The sequence below is a fragment of the Malania oleifera genome, chromosome 5 (assembly GCF_029873635.1).
Source record: "Malania oleifera isolate guangnan ecotype guangnan chromosome 5, ASM2987363v1, whole genome shotgun sequence".
Taxonomy (NCBI): Eukaryota; Viridiplantae; Streptophyta; class Magnoliopsida; order Santalales; family Ximeniaceae; genus Malania; species Malania oleifera.
Genome location: NC_080421.1, coordinates 111,193,521 through 111,218,202, shown reverse-complemented (window position 1 = coordinate 111,218,202; position 24,682 = coordinate 111,193,521). Strand labels below are relative to the sequence as shown.

Sequence of the window (24,682 nt, the reverse complement as noted above, 5' to 3'; positions counted from 1 at the left end):
TTGAGCTGAGTTCAAGTTAAACAATTATAAATTGATCGGGTCTGAATCGAATTTCGAGGTTAACATTTTCGAGTTGAGTCAAGTTCAAATATTTTACCGTGTCGACTTGACTTGACGATAATGCACGATAGAGAAATGACTAGCATCAAGACGATAGGTGGAGAGTTTAGGGAATTTTCAATCATACTAGGTGTACACAATCTAGTTTTAGTCCATATCTTTTTGCATAGGTGATGGATAAACTTACAAGGAATATGCAGGATGAATTTCTTCTTGTTTGCAAATGATACATTGATGGCAATAGACGGAATCTAAGTTCAAATTATGGAGAAGAGCTTTAGAATCTAGAGTTTTAGGATAAGTACTTGAACATACATCATGGACACGGTACTATATTAAGAAAATTTTAAGCACATACAAACCACCAAATTCTTAACAAGAAATAATAATACAATGAAAGAAGGCTCATTCACATTATATTCTTCCCTACATTTCATTCATGCTTTAGATTATTTGAATATATGATTTTTTTCACATCTCTTTACCTTCAATAAAATATCAACATCTATTCAGCTTTTTCTTCGATGTTGTGCTTACTTTTGTGTCATTGGGATGAGATTAAGTGTCAAAGTCACCTCAAAGGTATTATTATGCAAATGGATCGTACAAAAGTCTAATCATACAAAAATAATTTTGGTTTTAACGTTTATAGGTGCAAATAAGGCAAATAATATCTTATCAAAATTGAATCGAGACTGTTACATTAGGCTTATACTTGGTTTCCACCTCAAACAGCCTTGCCCTAGCCTATTACCAATTCTTCCATGCAAACTAGGTTTTCAAAAAAAATTGTTTAAGAAAAAAAGAAAATAAGGAAAAAAATTATTTATTTTTTGTTATTTTTCTTTTATATATCAAACATTATTATAATAAAATGTATTCCAGCTTTAATCAAAAAGAAAGAAGAAAAGTTAAATGCTAGTAGTGTACAATAAAAGTTACGTTAATTGACTTACTATACATTTTATTTTCTCATTTGTCAACATAATTTCTTCATATATTTTTTTTCTCTAATGTTTTGCAAGTTCTAAATACAACCACTTGAAGTAACAAAGCATTTCTGACATTTATTAAGAAGTTAAATTAACCTTTAACTTGAAATTTAAAGGTTAAATTTAAAATTTATACAAATTTAAATAAAATATAATATAAAATTATATCAAATTTCATTCAAATCCACAGGTTTAAATCCAAAATTCAAACCAACAATCTCAAACACAACTCACACAAATGCAAGCCAAGCAAAAAAAAAAAAACAAAATACAAAGCCTCAAAAATAAAATAAACAAATAAAATTGTACGGCAGCCCATCAAGAATGAGTACAGAGTCGCAAATAGGGTAAGGCCATGATTGTCTCCCAATGATTCAAAGGAAATCCACGATAGCATTCATTGATTGGTGAAGAGGCAGAGTTGAACTCCTCAACCCATGTCATCAATTCACTAGCCAATCAGAGGAAAGCTGAAGATCCACATGGATAGGATAGTGGGCCTCACCACACTTCTATATAAAGAATGCCTGGGAATCCCACATCATTCAACAAATTACTCCAACAGAACCACAGCACCCAACCTCTCTTACAAATAACACAACAGCCATGGCTCTCTCATCTCCATTTGCAGGCAAAACACTTACCCTGAACTCGAGAACAGAGTTCATATCGATTGTCCCCAGCACTGTAAGAGTCTCAATGAGGAAGACAGCTGGAAAGCCAGCTGCTTCCTCTGTGAGCCCCTGGTATGGCCCCGATCGTGTCAAGTACCTCGGACCATTCTCCGGCGAGGCACCATCTTACCTCACTGGGGAATTTCCCGGTGACTATGGGTGGGATACAGCAGGGCTATCAGCAGACCCTGAGACTTTTGCCAAGAACCGTGAGCTTGAGGTCATTCATGCCAGGTGGGCCATGCTGGGGGCTCTGGGGTGTGTCTTTCCAGAGCTTCTCTCCCGTAATGGAGTAAAGTTCGGTGAGGCCATGTGGTTTAAAGCCGGTGCTCAGATCTTCAGTGAGGGTGGCCTCGACTATCTTGGGAATCCAAGCCTGGTACATGCCCAGAGCATTTTGGCCATATGGGCAACTCAAGTGATCCTCATGGGTGCCGTTGAGGGTTACCGTATTGCCGGAGGGCCGCTTGGTGAGGTCACTGACCCTCTGTACCCAGGTGGCAGCTTCGACCCGTTGGGACTTGCTGATGATCCTGAGGCATTTGCAGAGCTCAAGGTGAAAGAGATTAAGAATGGGAGACTAGCCATGTTCTCCATGTTTGGGTTCTTTGTGCAGGCCGTCGTCACAGGGAAGGGACCTCTAGAAAACCTGGCTGATCATCTCGCAGATCCTGTGAACAACAATGCCTGGGCCTATGCCACCAACTTTGTTCCAGGAAAGTGAGAGATGCTTCATCTTTGAGTAAAAACTTCAGTTCGGCTACTGGCTATTTCACCTGTAGTGTAAGATCAGAAGCTTGTAATCGTCAGAAACTCGTAACGCTAGTAGAGGTCAAATTAAACATTTTACTTTCTAAAGAAAACTCTGGTTGAAAGAGCTAGGACCAACAACCTCTCCACCCCATAAAAAGGGAGAGGGAAGTTAGCTCCTCCGTTAACCCAGCAAACCAAAATACACCGAAGGGCGTGGAAGTCCTTTCACTAGTAAATGCTCCCAATACCATTAAAAATGTGTCAAGAAGTTGGCATAGAATCCATATCAAAGGCCCAATAATACGGGTGTTAATGAGAATATGTACTAAAGAAGAAGAAAACAAAAGAAAACAAAAGAAAAAAAAAAAAGAGATAAAGAGAGAGGAATTTCTCTCAGGAAACCCACATACTCCAATCCTCACAGACCCAGAGCTCTGGTGTTTAATAGGGGGTTCTGTTCTTTGGCAGGGAAACAAGCAGCAACCAGGTTGCTAGACAGAAGAAGGAAATATTTTGCAGCCATTAGGACCCCCTATTCCAAGAGTACAGAATTGTCAGCGTCAAATGTGCATCGCAGACATATTTCGATGATAAATTACAAAAGTTTGTTTAACAAGGAAAAATCAACAGCAGGCATTTAAGGCTTTCCCTACCCTAGCTCTCAACAATATGAAACTCAAGATATCAACACATCATATCAATGATGACATGGTCTATCCTTTCGGTTTTTCTATTTTGAAAAAAAAATAAAAACCAATGATGGAGCACATTCATTTTTGAATTTTTCCCAAGAGGAAGGATGTTCCACATTTTCAAATGCATTTAGAATTTCCCAGACTATTATAAAGTAGTAACACTATCACAGGACTCATTTTTATCTCCATATCCATGTCCTCTATGTATCCTCTTGTAACCTTCAAGAGCGGACAAAACAAAAGTCAAATAGATTTTTTCATAACTAGTAGCATATATCGTTATCATGTAAGAATTGTAAAGCTATCCTAAGTGAAAGTTTAACTATAAAATATAGAGTTCTAGCATTTGATGTATGTATTGAAAAATGGTGGAGAAAGGATAGCATAAATCAATACGAGAGAACAAGGTGGTGGAACTAAAGGGAGAAAATATAATAAAATTTAAAGATAAGATTATCAAAGATGATGATTGGACAATTGGAATAGGATAGCTAGCTCTATTAAAAGATAACAAGAGAGATTTTAGGTAAATCTAGAGGAAGACCCTCAGCTAGTAAAGAGAGTTCGTGGTTGGGTCAAGATGTCCAAATAGCAGTGAGACAAAAAGAATGTGGTTTAAAACATGGCGAGAAAAATATAGAAATATGGAAAACTTTGAAAAGATTAAAACGCAAGAAAAGAGACAAAAAAGACAGTTAACAAAACTAAACATAGAGCATAAAATAATTTATATACTAGACTAGATACAAAATAAGGGTAAACTGGGAAGAGACATCTAAACTTGCTAGAGCTAGAGAAAGAAAGAGCAACGAGTTAAGTAATATAAAATGCATAAAAAATTAGGATGATAGTGTATTTGGACGGCTAGAGTCACCCCCAAAATCAAGGCTTTTATTAGTTTTATCTAGTTGGTTTGCTCAACAGAATCAATATAAATGACTTGTTGCAAACTGTCAAGATAGGAGAATGATGAAGGCACTCTCCAAATGTTTTGTGCGCTTTATTATAACAGTTCATTGGTTCAGGCTGCATCCCATCCTTTTATGCAGTGTGATTTTGCCTGGAGGGTGTGGACTGGGGAATAAGTTATTAGGTGAGAGTTAGGTTTGTCCAAAGACGATGAAGGATTTTTCAGCAATTTCTTTTGTTGGCTTTGGAAGGAGAAAGGACAGGGCAGCACTATGGAAATGCGCTTTCTTTGCAGTGATATGGGGCCTATCGTCGGAATATAATGCACATTTTTTTAAGGGAAGATTCAGAAGAAGTTGACTTCTTGCTAATTTGGGAGAAGATTCTTTACATGGCATCACTTTGGTGTGTTGGCTATGGGAATTTTAAAGGAGTGAACTTTTTGGATATTTATTATTTAAAGACCAAGTAAAAAGATTAAACTTAGAATTGACAAATGAGGAAAAGGAAAATTGTGATATATTCACAAAGTTAGGGTTAATAAAGTTAAGTTTGCATTAAAAAGGATAAAAAATGGAAAAGTGGACCAAATGACATCCCCATTGAAGTTTGGAAATGCCTAGGTGATAATGGAATTATTAGGTTAATTAATTAATTTAATAAAATTATAAGAACTAAGACAATGTAAAAAAAAATGGAGGAAAAGCACTTTACCATATATATAAAAAAAATAAGAGAGATGTTCTAACTTATAATAATTATCATGGAATTTAGTCATAAAAGGAAATTGGAAAAGGCTAACTGAACAAGATTGTGGTTAGAAACAAGTGTCTCAAAAAATCAGTTTAGTTTTATGCTAGTGAGATCGACTATAAAAGCTGTATATATTTTACGAAGAATAATGGGAAAGTTTAGGTAACAGCAGAGGGATTTGGATATGGATTTTATTGACCTAGAGAAAGCTTATGATAGGATACAATTCTGAGGGTTAGAGGGAGGGGGGGAGAACAAAAAAAAGTGTATGTGGTAGGTGTACCAATGTCATTAAGGATAATGTACGATAGAGAAATGACTACTATCAGGACAATAGGTGGAGAGTCTAGGGAATTTTCAATCATACTGGGTGTAGACAATCTAGTTTTAGTCCATATCTTTTGCATAGGTGATGGATAGAGAGGGGGGAGGGGAGAACAAAAAAAGTGTATGTAGTACGTGTACCCAATGTCATTAAGGATAATGTACGATAGAGAAATGACTAGTATCAGGACGACAGGTGGAGAGTCTAGGAATTTCCAATCATACTGGGTGAACACAATCTAGTTTTAGTCCATATCTTTTTGCATAGGTGATCGATAAACTTGCTAGGAATATGAAGGATGAGTTTCTTCTTGTTTGCAAATGATAGATTGATGACAATAGAGTAGAATCTAAGTTTGAATTATAGAGAGGAGCCTTAGAATCTAGAGTTTTAGGATAAGTAGAAATAAGATAGAATATATGAAATATAATTTGTCATGGTAGGAGGAATATTTGAGAAAAGATTAACTGTTTTAAATAAGAAAAAAGTTGTATTAAGAACCAAAACAATGCACAATGGAGGAGGACAAGATATCCTTGAGATACTATAAACTACAACCAGATAAATTACATAATAGCTGCCTTCCAATCCCTTGAAGGTTGGACAACATAAACCCCAAAAAACCAAAAAAAAAAAAAAAATGGGCCCAAAACAAAACCAAGAACATCATTCTATCCCACAAGAAACTAGGGCAGGATGTGCAGCCCCTAAAGATTCTAGTGTTCCTATCGATCCAAAGAGTCCATAAGCTAGCAAAAATCGCTCCACTCTATGATAGCACTAGTAGATTTTGATGCCTTAGTTTTATTATGCGAAGGAGAAATCAAAGATGTATTACATATATAGTTAAAGTTAGGAAAAATGGAGGAGTGGTTTGTGCCTGTTGTGTGATTGTAGAATACCTTCAAATTAAACGGAAATTTTTATAAGATCAAAATGTTGGGCAACTAAGAAACAACACACCCAAAAAGTAAAAGATTAGGTGGATGAGTGGTGTAATGTTAAAAGATAACTTAAGGAATGGACATATTCGTGGTCATTTAGGCATAGCATAAGATGAGGGAAGGGCCACTGAGATGGTTTGAGCATCTGCAACTTAAGGCTTGGTTGTTGTGTTATAAAGTAGTCAACCTATTTTAACAGGCACCTAGAATTCTCAATTTTCGCTGCTATCACCATGACCATCAAAAGCCAAAAATGCTCTAGTCCAGCAATCTCAGGATCTAGCTAGTGAACTCCCCTAATTTTTTTCTCATACAATATTATCTAACAGACAACATGGGCATTCTCATACCCAATTGCCAACATAAGAAGCTTCACCTGTGAATTGAAATGAAAATAACCAAGAGCCATTTCACTCTCCACCATCAGTGTAAGCAGACGCAGAGAACTCAACCATTTGCATCCCTCTTCCAGCTACTGCAATCTGGTAATAGTCCCTGTAAAACACACAAATAACGCACACACACACACACAAAATGTCTTCAGCATTTTGCACTAATTTTTCTCAAAGAAAAATCTGATCTTTTGAATGTAATAAGGTAAATATTGAATGCTTCGCACACCTGCCACATGCTCTGGCATCCAATGCCTCTGGCTCTGGAACACTGATAATTAAGTGTTCACGCTCGGTCAGTTTACCATGCTTTTCAAGCTGCCAGCATCTGACACGCTGATCAAGACCAGTAGAAAACACCCAACTCCCATCTGCCCAAATGCCTTCATAAAATGAAACCTGATCTCAGTCCATCAATCACATGCATTCTACAATTTCTCCACGAAAAAATCATTGTTGAAAAGACTCTAAACTGATTGTCTTCACAGTCAATTAAATTTCAGAAAACATATAAAAACATGAAAACAAAAGAAAAGAAATTGAGGGTTCAAATGATGCCATTTACAACTACCTTTAGATTAAAAATTTATCTCATGTACTACCTGCTGATCAAATTCCAGCCCCATGAGAGCATAGTGGGTCCCAGCCACAATAATCAAACTTGGAGTACCTTTTTGGAGATCTTTAGAAAAATTTAAAATTTCAACCTTGATTGGTTTTGACTGAATTGGATGGAGAAGAGGTTTGACCAACAGGCAAGCTATATGCGAACTTTTAATCTAATAATAAACATCCCCTTTTCATGATCCTGTGTAGGTCCTCATAAAAAATAGCTGTAAGACTTCCATAAATTTTACATCATGTAATTTGAACCGTCTTCAAAAGATTTACAACTTAATTATAAAACTAAAAATTTGTGAAATTTTCTATGTTTCTGTGCTTAGTAGTTATAAAATTAACCACATATAATTTCCAAATATAATTTCCAATAAATGAAAGACCTCAAATTATGGAGCAACCACACAACTATATAATAATAAAGCAATGACCAGCAACCAAAAAGGAGGAAAGGGGCAAAGGCTATTTAAAAAGCATAGTATGTTGAAACCGGCGTCTTTGAAAGGGAAATTAGTGGTATTGGAAAATGGAATACAAAAATAAATGCCTCAAACTGCCACTAGTTTCGAACAGAGAATCCAGATGAATATTTAAGCAATCGTTTGAAAAAATCTAATGAAAAAGGTTCATTATTTTACCTTTCACGGCAGAGCTGTGAGCTGAGGCAATGCTGTTGTGATATAAGAATCTAATTCTACTTTTATGATCCCCACTACAAATAACATTCTTCATACTATCACATTCAGCGATTGGTTCTAGGTCTGGTATCTTAACATTGGAATCTGGGCATGCTGGTAGCAGCGCCAAATCAAATCTTATACAGTGAAGTGATTGATCATCACCCCCACTTAAAACATCATATACAGAACCAAAGCTTTGACCATTGTTAACCTGTGAAACATGAAGACAATTCACTCCAGACTGGTGAACATTATTCAAGACATGCAAGGGCTGTATTTCACATATCTCAGAAAAGAAATCATCTTTCTTCACTTCTAATTCAAGGGAACGATTCTGAGCATCTTGAACATGAGCTGTTGCATTATTTTCAGGATGACCGGATTTTGACGATGTTCCACATACAACATGATTATGCATACTTCCATTGGTTTCTGTTTCAGCTTTCACAGCCAGCAAACCAGCGTGCGGCTTGTTCTTAGGAGCACTACAGCTTAATGATCTCCACAATCGTCCACCTTGGCTTCCTCTTCCTGTGCGTGGCCGTTTCTGACAATCAATGGAATCTGTGTTGAATGTTGACACCCGCTGCATAAAAGCTATAATGCATTCACTCAGTTCCCAAAAGGCAATACTTCCATCAGTAGATCCACTTATTACAATGAAGGCACTCGCACTCTGAGTGTTATCTGCAAATTGAGTTACCAAATTCATAATTCCAGGTGAGGAAGTAAGCACCAGTATGCTAAACAGCAAAGTACGTCTATGATTGCATCAAATCCTCAAACATCAAAATTGCACTAGAAATTTTCACATTCCAACTATATAGCAGAAAATTTTCAGTGGTTACAAGCCCACAGCTTATCTGGATTCTGGGCCTCAGTAATCCAAAAGGCATTCCATTATCTTCTCAAGAAGGCACACACGGCTTACAGAGGACTCTAACCTAAGATATTCAAATTGAAATCTAACTCTCCCTTTGAATTTAATGTGATATTTTCACAACAATGATCAACGTAAATGCGCTGCCTTTAGTTTGATATTTCTGTCCTTGTAGAAAATAGAGGGGGAAAAACTTCCAGCATCCAAGTTTCAAATAGTTCTTTATACAACATAAAAGAGTTCAGAGAAATTTTTTGCTTGGGTTCCTCATGTTCAAGCAAGTTTCAACAATAACATGGTGATTTGTGATTATTACAGATGCAATGGGCCATGTGATTTCTTGGTCCTCAGCTGGTATCAGGGTAAAAGGTTTTAAGATCTAAGAATAGTTACAGGAACTTGTAGACTTGATAACCAAACAATAGCCCAACCTTTAGAAGAAAGATGTGCAGGAATGATGACATGTTGCAGTGCCAATACTGGTGATGATAGGGGAACCAAAAGAGCAACATCGAACCTACAATAAAAAAAAATTTCCCCCCTGGGGGGGAGGAGTAAGCATTTGATAGAAGACAAGAAATTTTTTTTTCCCAGAATAACACTTATAGAAAACCATTACAACTTAATGATGGGTGAATTTAGGCATACCAAAACCGGAAGGGTAAAATGAGAGCACGCAATACCAATGTGGCATCTGAACAAGCAACAACAACAAAGCAGACTGTAAACCTGAAAGCAACGCAGCATGAACAAAGATTTTAAGAAATTTTACAACTGCAATAATTCAGAACTAAAATAAATCAGCAGAACTATTATATTATATTATTCAACTTAACCTGGAAGAAGCATTTTTAACAAGAAAAGCAGTAACAGCCAGGTATCTCCAGTCATTTTCATATTTATCTTTAAGGCATTCCATCTCCCTATTTTCTGAAAATAGTGATCTAGATGATGCATGAGTTTTCACACTAGAATCATGTTCAACAGCCCCAACTATTTTTACGGAGTCTTCTGCTTTTTTATGAACTTTAGAATACTTGGTTGGCATGTCAGTGGAAAGCCACTTGAATGACATTGACGAGAAAACTACTGAGGAAGGCTTAAAACCATTTCCATTAAGAGCTTCATCCTTCTCATCTATCCTCCTATTTCTTAGTTTCCAAGAAGTTAGGACTCGCTTCGCACCAACAGAAATTAATAATAATGGATTTTCCCTGCCCTCCCAGGCAGGGACTTGACTACTACTCCCGTTAGAGACATCAGTTACATTTGCAGCAAGTATGTGCATCTTTGATGCAGAACATATTGATCTCACAGCTGACCCACCAACATGCTCCCCAAGCAATTTTGATGCAGACCAATTTTCAACGCCAGGAGTATACCTGAGCCACCATCACACAAGTAACTGGTCATATGTAGCCATCATATCAATTGCTGAGTTTGTGATAGATGAGGGATCGGGAAGTTCACATCATGCACAAATGAAAAAAGAATACTAATACTATAAAAATCTAGCATGCAGGGAGCTCACCAAATTGAACTCGAGCAGAATAATGTTGCAGGATAATAAAAAGTAAAGAAAATTTCTGCATTGCAAAGCATCATTATCTTTACCTCGTCAACCTTACAGTTCCATCTTCACACCCAGTTGCAATCCAGCTAGATCTAGAAATCGGACTCTGAAGTCCATTTGCATCGGACTCTGAATCTTCAGTAACAAAACATAAGCAATGCATCTCTCTCCCGTGGAATTGCACATGCAAATTCTGGGGATATATTTTCTTCTCTCCATCTAGAACACAATGTCTATGAATAAAAATAATTTCATCCTGCACCCAAAAAAAAAAAAATATGAAAATTGGGAATTATGATAGACAAAATGTAACAGCATACTCTACGATCAGCAAGAAAACACAGGGTGTAAGTCAACATCCAAAAATGCATTTCTATTGCCTTGGCCTGGAGTAACAAAATTATACAATTATTATAAAATAAAAAAATAAAAAATGCCAGGCTCAATCTGAGTTACAGCTCAAGGTTTAACATGACAGTCATAGAGAAAGGCTTCAACAAGGCATAAAAAAAAAAAAAGTTAAATTAGAACTACAGTCCCCTCCAACGTTTTCAAAAGTGAAAGCATAAGACAAGTTGTTTCAACCTCCAAGACACAAGGTGTAAGCATAAGCATTTCATTTTTTGGAATTTTTTACCTTAGAAGTATAAAGGTATAATCATAGATAAAAAGAGCGGAACGTGTAAAATGAACACAACGCACACCATGTGCAGGCATGAGATAGCCCTCGTCAACCAAATTTATATTTAAAATGTTTCTGATGTCTGGTCTAGGATATTCAAAATATCTTCTAGGGCCAAGCCTTTGTCCTTACCCTCCCCTAATGCATATCTAAAGCAAATGCATGCACAAGTCTCTAAGGCACACTGCACTTCTTGCATGCGGACACAATTTTGCCTCATTGCATCTCAAGGCATGCCTTGAGGTGCGGTTTGAAAGCATTGCTCCCATCACATATTATGAGAAAAAGAATCCATTCAGAAAGAAAAAGAGGGCTGAGAAGGAGGTATCAATTTAGCCTTTAAGCATCCTAATTGTATTACAAGATAAGTGTCAATCAAAGACTCAATGGCTTCCCCTACATAAAACCTAATTAAGCCATTCTAAAATTGCATTTGGTACAAGGAATGGAATAGGGTGGGAATATAATGACTAATGTATAGGAATATAATAATTTACAAGAAAAAAAAATATGGTGCTATTTTAAAGTAAATGACCAAGCAAAATTCCAACCAACATAGAATAGCATATGAAAATCTTTCATGAAATTTAAGAATATGTACCTCTAGTCTATTTTTGCTATGGTTAAACAGCACCAACTTTGTTATCATCATTATCTTAATAGGAATCAAATTTATTTTGTAAACTAGAATATTCCTACATAATAATTACTCTATTCCTAGTCTATTCCATTCCACAAACCAGACATAATGTAAAGTTCTTTATTCTTATAAAAGCAAAAAAAGGGACACCAACTGCACTCCATCAAACAGTCATGCAAATGGTCGAGCCATGGAGCCAGTTAAAGAAGCCATGTAGAAGAAAATTTCCCAAGTATTGTTACAAGAACAGAATAGGAATGATTAGACCGCAGGTCAACATCTAATCATTAGATCAGACTGAGATTCATTGCTTATGACATACCCAATCAACCTTAAAATCACACTCAACTTGTCATGGATCACCCTTGCTAGCCCTTGGCTCTTGTCAAGATCTGAAGCAACCCCACCACCAGGGCCATATTTAACCCACAACATAATACTAACAGCTCAGTTATTCACCGCATTTTTCTACGGACAACTACTTCTATGGATGCATGGTCCAAGGTTCTGCAACTTCTTACCGTGTGACAGACATCGAACACTAATAATCCTCATGGTATTTATGTTTTCTTTCTTTTTTACCTTGATATAAACAAAGCAATGCTTCATCTCTGGCACATCACCAAGATAATAAGAATGAGGACGACGCCATCCACCACATGAAACTTGCAGAACCTGCTTCAACATGCTCCATTAGGTACCAAAATGAAAAACTAATGGAAAATATGAGTCACTTGAGAGAGAGAGAAAGAGAGAGAGAGAGAGAGAGAGAGAGAGAGATAACCTTTGTTTCAGTTTTTAAGTTCCATATAATAAAATCTGCAGATGCAAATCCTTTTGCATAATTGTTGTTTCCCAGATCATCAACAGAGTTACCATCAGGTGAGACAGATTCAATCAAGCTTAATTCTTTCACTTGCCTCATCCCTATAAAGTCCAAGTTTTGTCGAATTCTGTCATATTCCATGTGGCATATGCACCCATCGCCACCTGTCTGAAAAGAAAGGCATAACAAAAGAAATAACACAATTTATTGCTATGCTACCAAAAGAAGAAAAATTTTTTTTTTAAAAAAAGGTTCAAAGCTCCTCAAAATGTTGTATATTATAAAATCTGAACGCAAGATATCTGACTACTTTACATGTCCAATGGATTCAGGGCCTACCGAACATATTTCAATTTGATTGGGATTAAATTCAGCTATTGAAATGCTGGACACACTTGATATCCCATGAGCCCCCCTAAAATAACTTAGTGGACTTATCCTCCCATCTGAATTGATTGGGTCACCCAGCAACAAGGCCTTCATCAAAGGGAATAGAAGCATGTTACCACGCAGATCCCCACATACCAGCACCTGTAAAAAAAGTAAATGAGAACTACAACTAAGATTCAGACTCTATTCTGAGCTCGAAAAGTTCATAAAATCACATTGGAACACTATAATATTAAGAGCTTTTATCTTTTAATCCCTCTTTCACATGCATGATTAATCAATCAAATAAACTCACAGAAGCTCCAAGAAATAGAGCCTCTTCTCCTGTATGCATCTCAAAATATGTATTTTCTTTATCTTTTGCTCTCAAAAGTATAGCAAAATATTCATAAAACTCATAAAAGATGGAGGAAAATAGATGAGCATAAATAACAGACCTGTGACACAATGGAACACATAAAAGCCCAAGTAGTTTAATTTGTTATTTTGATTTAGTTGACTACTATCAATCCAATTCGGTTAGATTACTTTGAAAAAGGTGACTTCGTCTTAGTGATGTGAAGAAACTGCCACAGATTATGTCAAAAAGAACCTGATGTCAAAATTTTAGGGTGATCAGTTAAATGTAAGTTAAGGAAAGATGATGAAATGCAGATACCTCTTCCTCAAATGATGCATCCAAACACATTATCCGTATTCCAAAACAAGACACAAATTCTGCTAGCAGAGACACACTGCAACTTCTTACAGAATTGTCCAAAACAGAAAGTATAGGATAAGATAACCTCCACAACTTCAATGTTCCTCTAGGATCAGCGGTGAAGATGTACCTATATAATAAATCACAACACATTACCAATCAAAGAGTAACAACACTGCATAGAGAGAAGCTGAATAGAAGACTGATATCTCATCACTGGCAGTCATAAAAAACACACTGTGGTAACCACACAAACAGGACATGGGACCAGCAATTTGTGTGCAATCTCTACCTCCGCAAAAATGGGCTTCCTCGATGATCAGTATACGAATACGCAAGCAAGTCCTTTTTAACAATTGGAACAATGAGGACAAAACAAAGTCAACATATTCAATAATCACAGTCTTTAACATTCAGATGTAGAGACATATACGGGACATGATACCTCGAATCATGGAACATATTTAATGTACGACATTGTCCCAGGCTTGGAATAGCAGAAATAGAACATATACATAAAAGGTAAAGAACTGCCATCACCTATTTCCCAATGACTTGCACCAATAGGTTCTTAACAGCTGTCTCTCTCTCTCAGCCAACCAACTGAATGTAAGGTCCACATCAGGAGTAGAAACATCACCACCAACTCTGACAATTGTCATGTTTCCTTTACCATCACCAACAGCAATCCAATCCTCAATTGAACCGGAAAACTCAGATAAGTTTCCAGATAAGAAGTCCATACAAATAATTGGCCCTTGTTGACTGACTTGGACAAGTTGACTCCACTTTATATGCCCAGTGGCAACAGATAGTTTAGCATGGTAAATATAACCACAGTTTGTAGCAACATAAAAGACATCTTCACGTGCAAAGTGCAAGCAACGTACATACTCGCTTTTGCTGCAACAAGTACCCACGAGTAAAGATTTCCAGTTAGTAAAGGTATCTAAAAGAGTAATTCAACAAAATAATAAGAGATAAAACACTAAGGCATACCATAGGAGAACACAAGGGCATGTGCAGAACATGAAAGTACCTCCACATCCATGATACTCAAATAATCCATTCAATTATCCATCAAACCAAACCCAGAGAGGAAAAAAGAAACAGTTTATATTTTTTTTGGCTCTGTTCAATCTATTAATTGTTTTAGGGAAAACCCTTAAACTTTTAAAAGCGACGCTTACGGGACCCCCTAAACTATTATAGGGGTAGTGGAGTTAACATCCGTTAACTAAAATATTTAAAATACCTTAATGCCCTTTTATTTTAATCTTACTCAATCTAACCTAGTAGCAACTTCTTGACAACAAGAATCAAACAACATTGATATGCCTCCACATGCTTACCATTATACTTCTCTTCAATGCTGCTTCACTACATGCTAGGCCAAACCAAATTAACCGCATTATCAAATAAATTCAGTCAGATCGGTTCAGCTAAAAATTTATTCAGTTCAGTTTGATTTTCATTTTTACTGAATTTCGGTTTTTTATTTTTGATTCAGTTTTAGGGTTTAATATGTTTGGTTAACCGAATTAATTGACTAGTATATGTTAATAATTAATAATTATATATATTATATACTCTGTATATATTACATATTAAAATATTTTATCAGTTAAAATTAGTTAACCGATTTAATCAAAATTTTGGTTGGTTGGTTTTGGAGTTCGGCTATTATAAAATTTAGGTTTGGTTTGGTTTGGTTAACAAGATTCTTTGATTGATATTTTTCGGTTAATTTGGTTAATTAACCCTACTGACTGAATGCTCACCCACACGCTCTAGAAAAGGGGCTCAACTTTTTTTCCATCTTTACACCCTAACATTAAGAATGCTCTCTTTTTTCCTGAGTAAAAGTTTCAGAAAAAGCACTGTTATGGTGGGAAACCACTTGTAAGGTATTGAAAGTAAAATCAATGTTTTTAAAATTCATGACCAAATATTATTAATTTATAACATTATAATAGAACATCTATTGTGAAGTTTCTGATATCATTTATATCCACTATATATAAATGATTAAAATTTTATATATAGTAAAAAATTATTTCTTTTTATTAAGTTTAAATTACTCCTTTTGTTAAGTTTTTTGGATCGTAAAATGTAATTTCATAAGATATATAGACTGCAATATATAGCACATTCTATTTTATTAATGTATATTATACTGCACATAAAATGCTTATATAGTACATTTTTATTTTATACAGCTAATTATTTAATTCCTCAAAAATTTTGCCTACAATTCAATTAATTTTTTCTACCCTTTAACATGTTATTTTTTTTTTTTTTCTTTTTCTTTTTTTTTCTGGTCATTCGAGCATAAAATAATTTTGGTCTTTTTTTTTCCTTACAATTATCTTTGCCACACTCATAGTAAAATTTATCAATGACAATATTCCTTAGACTAATAAGGGTAATTTTGTCTAAAAAATTACTAACCATTCATGTGGCATATAAATTACAGCAATTTGTTAGATTCAACATTATTTGTTAACAGAAGAGGATTTTTTTGCAACCACAAATATAGTTTGAGGGGTGCAACTATCACATTTAGAAGTTCAAATAGATAGTATAGTTTAGGGGGTGTAAGTCGACCAGTTCTCATTTTCTTGACTTTCTAAGAGCAACAAACACATGATGCCTATACTTGTATAATCATGGTCATTTTGGATACATGCTACTATAACCCAATCAAAATGAGAGCCAACAGCATATTTCGGGAAAGAGTTCTGCACAATTCACACACTATAAAATTTAACATAAATGTGCATAGAGGGTTTGCTCTTGCATCATTTGCCATTCTATTTGGAAATTCAAGGTATCAGGCTTTGGTAATGGTGGGCAGTATTATGGAGAGATTCCAATATTAACAATGTTACCTGTCCATGAGTCCAGTGTGCTCTGATGACTTTGGGATACGACTAGTGAATATCTGTGTTTTGTCAGTGAACTCTCTTACCCCCTCAGCAGGTTGCTCCACGCTCCTAGAGAAAGGAGCATGCTGTCGATGTACTTTAATTGCAGAGTCAAACCCAGCAGTAATGAGAAGTGAAGAGGATGGATCATACAAACATCGCCATATGCCCCTCCCTCTGCACAGTAACCAAAAAAAAAAAAGCAAAGTGACTTTTTATTTGAAGCACCCACTAAAATTAAACTGATACTAGAAGATAAATTCTTAAGCTAGTGGGATACCTAGAGCCAATAAAGTGCGCACACTTTCTAGCTCTGGTATCAGAAGGAACATTTACTATACTGGGATTGTGAAATAACACTATTTAACATCAAATTTTATTATAAATTTAACATATTATTTGTGGGGTTTATGGTTGGAACGTAATGCTCAAATTTTTGCAGAGAAAAAGCTGAATTCTTCTTTGTTATTGGAGAAGATGCATTACTTATCTTCACTTTTGTTGTGCTGCTGCTGGTTCTTTTAAAGGAGCGAGGCTTTCTAATATTCAACAGGATTGGCTAGCTTTATTAGTCTGATGCTGTTTTTTCTCTATTTGTTTTATTCTGCTGTTTTTTAATTTTTATTTAGGAGGATTTCTTATTTTTCTCTTTGTATATTCTTTATATTCTAATGAATTGTGGCAAAATAATTTAACAGATTAGTATCAAAATAAATAAATAAATTTAATATAGTCAAAATAATTTCTGGCGAAACTCCAAATTGACAAGGATGTGTATGTTTCATTTTTCAATTTGATTTTAAAATGTCAACTTATTCCAGTGACTAGTGAAAAGTGTAAACACAAATTAATTTGAAGGTCTGAACTATAAAATCTTTAGTAGAAACAATGTATAAACAAATGTGTCCACAAAAACTACAAAAGGCGCTACAAGCTAATATACCTTCTTCAGAATATGGTATCCAAGCAGCATATCAAGGAACAGGGCTCAGATCAATTATGGCCATAATTTGGCATAAAGTAGTAGTTTTTAAAAAATATTCCATTTAAAATATAAAATTAAAGGCCTTTAAATCTCATGCGAATAATTCAATATTCTCAATATTCAATAAAAAACTTACATGTGCTCTTTAACCATCTTGAGTTGTTTACCATCTGGTCCCCATACGCGGCAAGTACAATCCTCACCAGCAGTGACAATCAACTAAGAGAAACATCATAAAGTGAGTTGATAATCATTAAAATGAAATAAACAAGGATAAATTTTTTATTATTCAGAAATTGCATATTACACTTGAGAAAACAGGAAATCAGTGCTTTTGCAGGGCTTACAGAATCAGTAATAAAGCAGTCCCAAACCCGAGCATCATGACCAAAAAACACGAAGTCCGCAGAGTTGGAGCTAATACCCTCCACTGAATTATTAGAATTTTCTTCCCCAGCATGAACTGTCCAGATACGAGCACTGCACAATCAAAGAAATAAACTCACTGAATAGAAATCTTCCTGAAGATACAACAGCATGAAACAAAAAAGATGAAACTTATTCACCTGCGATCGTCAGACACAGAGATCAGTTTGGAACCGTTGGAGGACCATGCTATTCGAAAAATTGAACCTTCATGTCCAGCAAGTCTATGTATGCAAACAGCTTCATATTGCTGACCATGACGCTGGAGAGTATTTTCGAAAGAACTACACGGATAAGCTTGGTCTTTCATTAGATTTGCCGAATATGGACCACAAGTTTGAGGAACAAGCTTCCATACAATAATCTGCCAAACCCAAGTTGTCTCAATAAACTATACAACTAAAGAATTTGTTATAAGAAACTATTCCAATATCCACATGATTCCATGAGTAAAAAAATAAAAATTAATTGGCACTACTGCAATAATTTCAATAATTGTAATTCAAAGTGGATACATGGGCAACAGAAACCATTAGATGCAAAATGACACCAATAGATGCATGATGGAAAATAACTTCATTTAAGTCTAGGACATTGTATGGAGGAATACAAAGAAGAATGTGGATTAGACAATCAAAACTCAAAAGAATTTAATAATCAACAATTTAAGAGGAGACAAATACTAAAAAAAAATAAAAAATCCTACATCTTTAAGGCCTACGCTCCTTTTATTATTGTTTATCATAATAATGGCAGTTGGAAGAAATTGAAAATGCCATCTAGTATAAACCATACCAACTAACTTAACCACGGTTTTAAATAACAGCCACGACCATTATGTAATAGCATTATGTAATGGTTTTTTGGGTCACCGATGTCGTTACATGCCCCCAAATCGGCGGGAAGAAAGTTCACGGCCATTACAGACCGTGTTTGTAAAGACCGCTACGGCTATTACGTAACACGCCATAGGACTGTTATGCCAAAAAAATTATTTTACTTTTTACTTTTTCTTCTCACTTTTTTTTCTCCCCTTTTCATAAATCATTCTCAATATACTATGTGGCAAGAGAGGGAAAGATTATAAGGATGATAATGATACAAAATTTTCTATTTTTTTTAAATACTCACAAGAGATGCATTTATTAACAAATTGAAAAAACTAACTTGTTAGGAAAATGTTTTATTTTGATAATATTAGTAATTCTATATTTATGTTCTATACTTTTCAACTTTGACCTTCTTCATTTTCTAGTTATTTTATATTTGTATTATTCATGACTTATGTGTCTGATAGATTAATGGAGTGTGTAATGTTTTTTTTATTAATTAATTTAGTACACTTAGAATAATGAGAAGTATAAACACGCACACACATGTAATTTTTCTGTCAATGATGGTTTAAAACAAATGTAAACTTCTTGCCCTTACCAAACAACCTAGTTGAACTAAAGGATTCAAAATACACTAAAACTCTTTCCAATAAGGGTTAAAAGCTTAAAACATGCAAGTACACTAATATGCACAAGGTTGTGCGTGCGTGAAAAAAATTCACAGCCGTTACACTTGCTCCCCATAATACAACATCCGCTACTTCCGCTTCCTGTTACACCCATTACTGTTACGTTACGCTGCCTGCTACCGTGATTCAAAACCATGAACTTAACCACATAACCACTTCCTGTTACACCCATTACTGTTACGTTACACTGCCTGCTACCGCGATTCAAAACCATGAACTTAACCACATAAAATCACGCATAGTCACATTCAAGGACAGAAAACATTTAATCCAGCCCCTTCAAGGATACTTCCATGAAATAAAAGTGAATTACCCATGATATGATAAAATAATCTCAATATTATAGTGCTAACACACTTGCAAAGTTGTTAAAAGAGGCAATGAAGCATGTGATAATTTGGACAAAACATATTTGAAAAGATTAGGCACCTCATTGTAGATTGTTCCAGATGCAATACAGAGGGCCTCAAGTTCTTCACCCCACAACCTCATGGAATACAAAAGGCACCTTTCTACAATTGAATAAGAGTGTCAGAAGGAGGAAGGCAATAACAAATATAATATTACCAAAAATATCCTCCAGAACTCAACAATAAAATTTATCCAAACTATTTAGTTTTGTCCCACAAGATAACCAAACCACAAAATAAATAGATGAGTTATTACTTCATCTGTATTCATTGCTTCTACAAGTTTCTCAAAAGATATTGAAAGCAAGTAAATTCTTCAGCAACATCAGTGCACAACATGAACCTTGATCCAATCAGTGCACAACATGAACCTTGATTCCAAACATTACTCAGTACTATAATCTAAAAACAAGTATCGAGAAAATGAATTTTGGGAGCAGAAAATTTTGACACTTGCAAACCCAAACACACTCAAAATTTAACTAGCTAACCCTAGGTGCATTGGCTCAAATAGAAAATCAAGTGGTCATGAATATTGACGCCCACCCACGAAGACAAACCTGGACATCTAGCTTCAAGAATCACACATGATCTTTGGATATCCCAGAGGCCAACTGAATTGTCACTACACCCTACAGCAAGAAAACACCTCCCTTCACGCAGAGAAGTTATGCAGTCCTAAAACAAATCCACCAGAAAATTAACAGCATACAAGTATGAATCTTCAAAATTATCCGTTTAGAAATGGCTAGAGTAAGAATATGGTTCAGCACCAAGAGAATTTTGATTTTTCTTACCTTCAAGAAGCAAACATCCAGAACCCAGTGACTATATTTTGGCAATAAATGAAGTAGAACCAAATCCACCCATACTTTCATATGATTTTGGGGTCTTAATACCATCTCAATGCTTAGGGTAAATAATTTTACTCTCCTTTCTCCAAACACAGCAATCTTGAAAGCAAGCATAGAGGATAGGGGTTCTTCTACGCAATTAGTAAAACTACAAGAAATTCCATGCACACGGATGCCTTTGAACACATGAAATGATTTTAAAAGTTTTCCCCCATCTAGATCATAGAGTAACATTTGTGAACCTGTTCCTGTATTGGACAAGATATCCACAATAAATAATAATACAACAAATAGTAACTATGTATGCTAGATGATGATGATGTATTTAGTACTTACATGTATCTTGATGTTAACTTAAGAAGCATACCATTTAGTCATTCATAAAAAATAGCAAGACAATCTCTAAACCAACCATGAACAACAAATAGTAACTATGTATGCTAGATGATGATGATGTATTTAATACTTACATGCATCTTGATGTTAACTTAAGAAGCATACCATTTAGTCATTCATAAAAAATAGCAAGACAATCTCTAAACCAACCATGAACTGCCATCTATCGCTAAACGGCATATTTTTTAGAAATTAAAGGGAAAGCAATTGATCCTTAGTCAAGTGAACACTCTAACTATCATAATGGACAGATGTCAACACATAATCCAACTGATTTCTCAAATAGCCCTCTCAACCAAATAACTTCTTTGTGCCTCTATGGTGGTCTGCCTCATTAGTTGACAACATAGTTGTCAAATCGAGATTTGAATCATTAATCAAAATTCCATTTTTGGAAATCAAGAATGGAATCAAATAGTAAGATTCCGTACAAACTTCCAAAATCAATTCTGAAGGACATGCATTTATTGATACATGAACAAGAAGCAAAACAGTAAATTACTTTTAAACTTTGACAATTAAAAAAAAAAAATCATATTTAATGTGTAAGCTTTCCCTAAACAATGAAAAGTAAGGAATGCCAAATGTGTCAAGAAATAATTAAAAAAAAAAATGAACTTAAACTATTTAAGGGAAGGACTCAAGAAAAATTAATAAGAATTCGAACTTTTAATGTTTATCAGCAATTAAAAAATAATAATATTTCATGTTTTTTTTGGATTAAAAAATGAAAATAATTAACTTAAAAATTGATAATTACTAAATATACTACTAAAAAGTCAACTTTTGAATCTTAAAAACACAACAAAACGCAAGTATTATCATTAGCTAATGATTATTTTACCCCTTCTTCTCAATGGCCAAACACTATACTCCTCCAAGAGTGATGAATAGTTTCATGACGGCAACATAAGACCTAAAGTTCTTTTCTAATCTTTCTTAGCACAAAACTAATGTAGACTAGACAAGGAATGAAAAGTAACATATAAAAACAAAAGCAATGAAAAAAAGAAATGTATTATTGGGTTTTAAATTAGTTGGGTTTGTATATGATAGGTCTAGAGAATCGTGTGAATCGATAGACTCAGATCAATTCATTAGATTCACAAAGTGAATAGATTCGGCAACAATTCAGTTGTTTTTAGATTTTCAAGTATGATTTGAATCCATTTGGGGTGGAATTGATACGAATCGTATGAATCAACTCATGAATCATAAGATCCTAAAAACTATGGTTTACAACACAACTATTGCTGCAAAGGTGCTTTCCAACAGACAATAGAACTGACAAATGCAAAAACATAACATGTGAAAGACCCCCCCATGAATGGAAAACTTTAGGCAAACACCTATAGTACCTCCCTGAAAATACCAAAGAATCCATTTCACCACCTGCCAATGTTCCTTCCCAATATATCTGCTTAATTCTCACAAAACTAACTGCACATGACGTATCAAGGTGAGAACAAACTGTGATATACATACATTGCCAACTCCACTATAGTACAGTACATATTGTTCCTCCTCAGCTCATGGAGGACACTAAGCTAGTGAAAGTCTAAAGTGTACTGTAATTTGGGAGTGCTCACAGCCTTGCATATGATACTCCGCCTCACTGTTTTGTGGTTTAGTACTTCAATAAAATTCAAGCCAGGTGATTGAGGTTGTGGGTGGAATTTTTTGAATTTGACTTGAATTCCTTTTCGAGGGCCCACTGTATATGGTCTTTTCCCAAGGGGTGGAGCCAAAGACAGGATTGACCTTACTTGACCATCCTTTTGTATTTGTGAGTCATATATATTTGTTACGTTCAAAGGGCTTGGTCATTTTTTACTTTTATTGGGGTGAGGTTGGGCCGTTGGGGCGATTGGGCTTATCCAGCTCAAGGCTTTGAGCATTGTGTGATTCCGATTTTCACTATACCTCTATTTAATCCATAGTGAAGAATTTTCTCCTCACTTGCCTGCAAACGTAGGCTTCAAAGCTGAAACAGCTAAATCTTGGACTTTGTTTTGTATTATATTTTCTGTTTATATTTTTTATTTGTTTCACTGTTGCTTCTGATTTGGTGTTTGATTATAACAAAAACAACTACACAAGGCGATCAATCTATCCTAAAGATTGGTTAACCTATCTAATCAGGATCATTCCACCTATCTGAAGATTCTGAACTCCATAAGTCAATCTATCCATAATTGTAGGCCAATCAATAATGGCAAACTTGAGCCACTACATAACAAACAGTTAGTTATAAAATGCAATAGGAAGCAATGGTCTTTCTGTTATCAAAGTCATTTCATGTGGTTAAATCAACAGATGGAATCCCCAGTATGATATATGCCTTCAATTTCAAAAAACAGAGAAATGTCAGCTTCAAGTTCTATAGTATGTTACACCTAGTTACAGAGCATGGCCAGTCAAAATTTTCAACTTTAAGAACACAAATAAGAATAACCTTAGGCAGTTAACCTAAACTGGAATTGAAAAATAGTTTGGCCTTAAATTCTATTTATTCGTCTCCGTTGGTGCTCTCAGTAGAAATTGTGTGGCTCAATGGAGAAGGAGAAACCAAATTATCCATTTAATCACAACGTCCCCTGCATAACCGAGTAAACGTAAATTAGAATGTACATCTTTCATGCTTGGGAGCTGGAGTTTTGACGATTTAGATTTGCTTGAATTTGGACACAATGCAACACAAAATTGTACTCGGCTCACTGTAAATCTACAAAGATTCAAACTTGAGACCTAAAACCCACGCTTCCAAAAACAAAGAAAGGGTTTTTAGTGCAGTATTTATATGAACACAAGGACAAAGTCCAACAAGAAGCTTGAAGTTTTATCGCTTCCACCGCATTTTGTTTCAAACCCGGAAAGTAAAATAAAACAAACTACTCGAGGAAAAAAATCATATTCAGCGGAGAAATTTAAAAAGAAGAAGAAGAAGAAGAAGAAGAAGAAGAAGAAGATTAAACGAGCTCGAATCAGAAACAGCAAAAAGCTGCTAAAACCGAAAAAAGAAGTGTAGGTTATTGAATAATGAAACGTACCAGCAAGGAGATAAGGAGAGGAAGAGAGATGGGGAGGGAGGTGGAGAAAACAGAGGGCGGAGATCTCTCCAAGGTAATGTCCGCTTTCAAGACTACAATGCTTTTGCCCCGCCATGGCTGCCATTCCCCCCACAACGAGCGTGCTTGCTTTGTCCAGAGGTCTGTGCTGTTCAATTACTGGAACGCTGCTGGTTCATTCCTCCCTCAAGTTGTGGGTTTAGGAATAAGGGTTTTTGGACTTCGCAACACAAATGACACAAAGGACCAAGCCAAATGAGGAAAAAACTAAACGGTTGAGTAGTTTACCAATATCTACTAATTCATAATTTCTTCAATTTTATTATTCAAGTTTTTTAATGTGAAAGGGAGTTATTCTATTTTATTGGGAGTTCTATTTCGTTATTTAAGTTTTTTAGTGTAAAGTGAGTTATTCTATTTCATTATTCAAGTTTTTTAGTGTGAAGGGAGTTTTTCTATTTCATTATTCAAGTTTTTTAGTAACGAATTCACCTCCAACACAAGTGTTCATTTTTTATTGAGTTGGTATACCAGTCAAATGGTACACCTAGTGCACCTAATATTTTCTCCTATGCAATCCTCACTATCTCATCAATCGAAATTACCTT

At 35.2% G+C, this 24,682-nt stretch overlaps 2 protein-coding genes across 3 annotated transcripts; one reads left to right on the top strand and one right to left on the bottom strand.

Moving 5' to 3' along the window:
* Positions 1-1,191: 1,191 nt before the first annotated feature.
* Positions 1,192-24,289, bottom strand: LOC131155691 (uncharacterized). Of its 2 annotated transcripts, none has more exons than XM_058109000.1 (21): positions 24,057-24,289; positions 20,554-20,858; positions 20,317-20,434; positions 19,776-19,858; positions 17,965-18,188; positions 17,746-17,878; positions 17,535-17,617; positions 16,378-16,590; positions 14,027-14,389; positions 13,445-13,616; positions 12,736-12,927; positions 12,355-12,564; positions 12,153-12,245; positions 10,290-10,504; positions 9,512-10,057; positions 9,324-9,404; positions 9,107-9,192; positions 7,754-8,482; positions 6,727-6,880; positions 6,482-6,600; positions 1,192-2,502 (listed from the first exon to the last, which is right to left on the bottom strand). In XM_058109000.1, exons 1-20 carry the CDS (start codon positions 24,178-24,180, stop codon positions 6,516-6,518), a joined length of 4,209 nt encoding a protein of 1,402 aa, XP_057964983.1. In that variant the 5' UTR covers positions 24,181-24,289; the 3' UTR covers positions 1,192-2,502; positions 6,482-6,515. The 2 variants fall into 2 exon arrangements, with proteins under 2 accessions (XP_057964983.1, XP_057964984.1); XM_058109001.1 differs by having other exon boundaries at positions 9,324-9,369; positions 10,002-10,057.
* On the top strand, positions 1,659-2,589 carry LOC131155692 (chlorophyll a-b binding protein of LHCII type 1-like). Its single transcript, XM_058109003.1, has one exon. The coding sequence runs from the start codon at positions 1,659-1,661 to the stop codon at positions 2,448-2,450; it is 792 nt and encodes a 263-aa protein (XP_057964986.1). The 3' UTR covers positions 2,451-2,589.
* Positions 24,290-24,682: the final 393 nt, after the last annotated feature.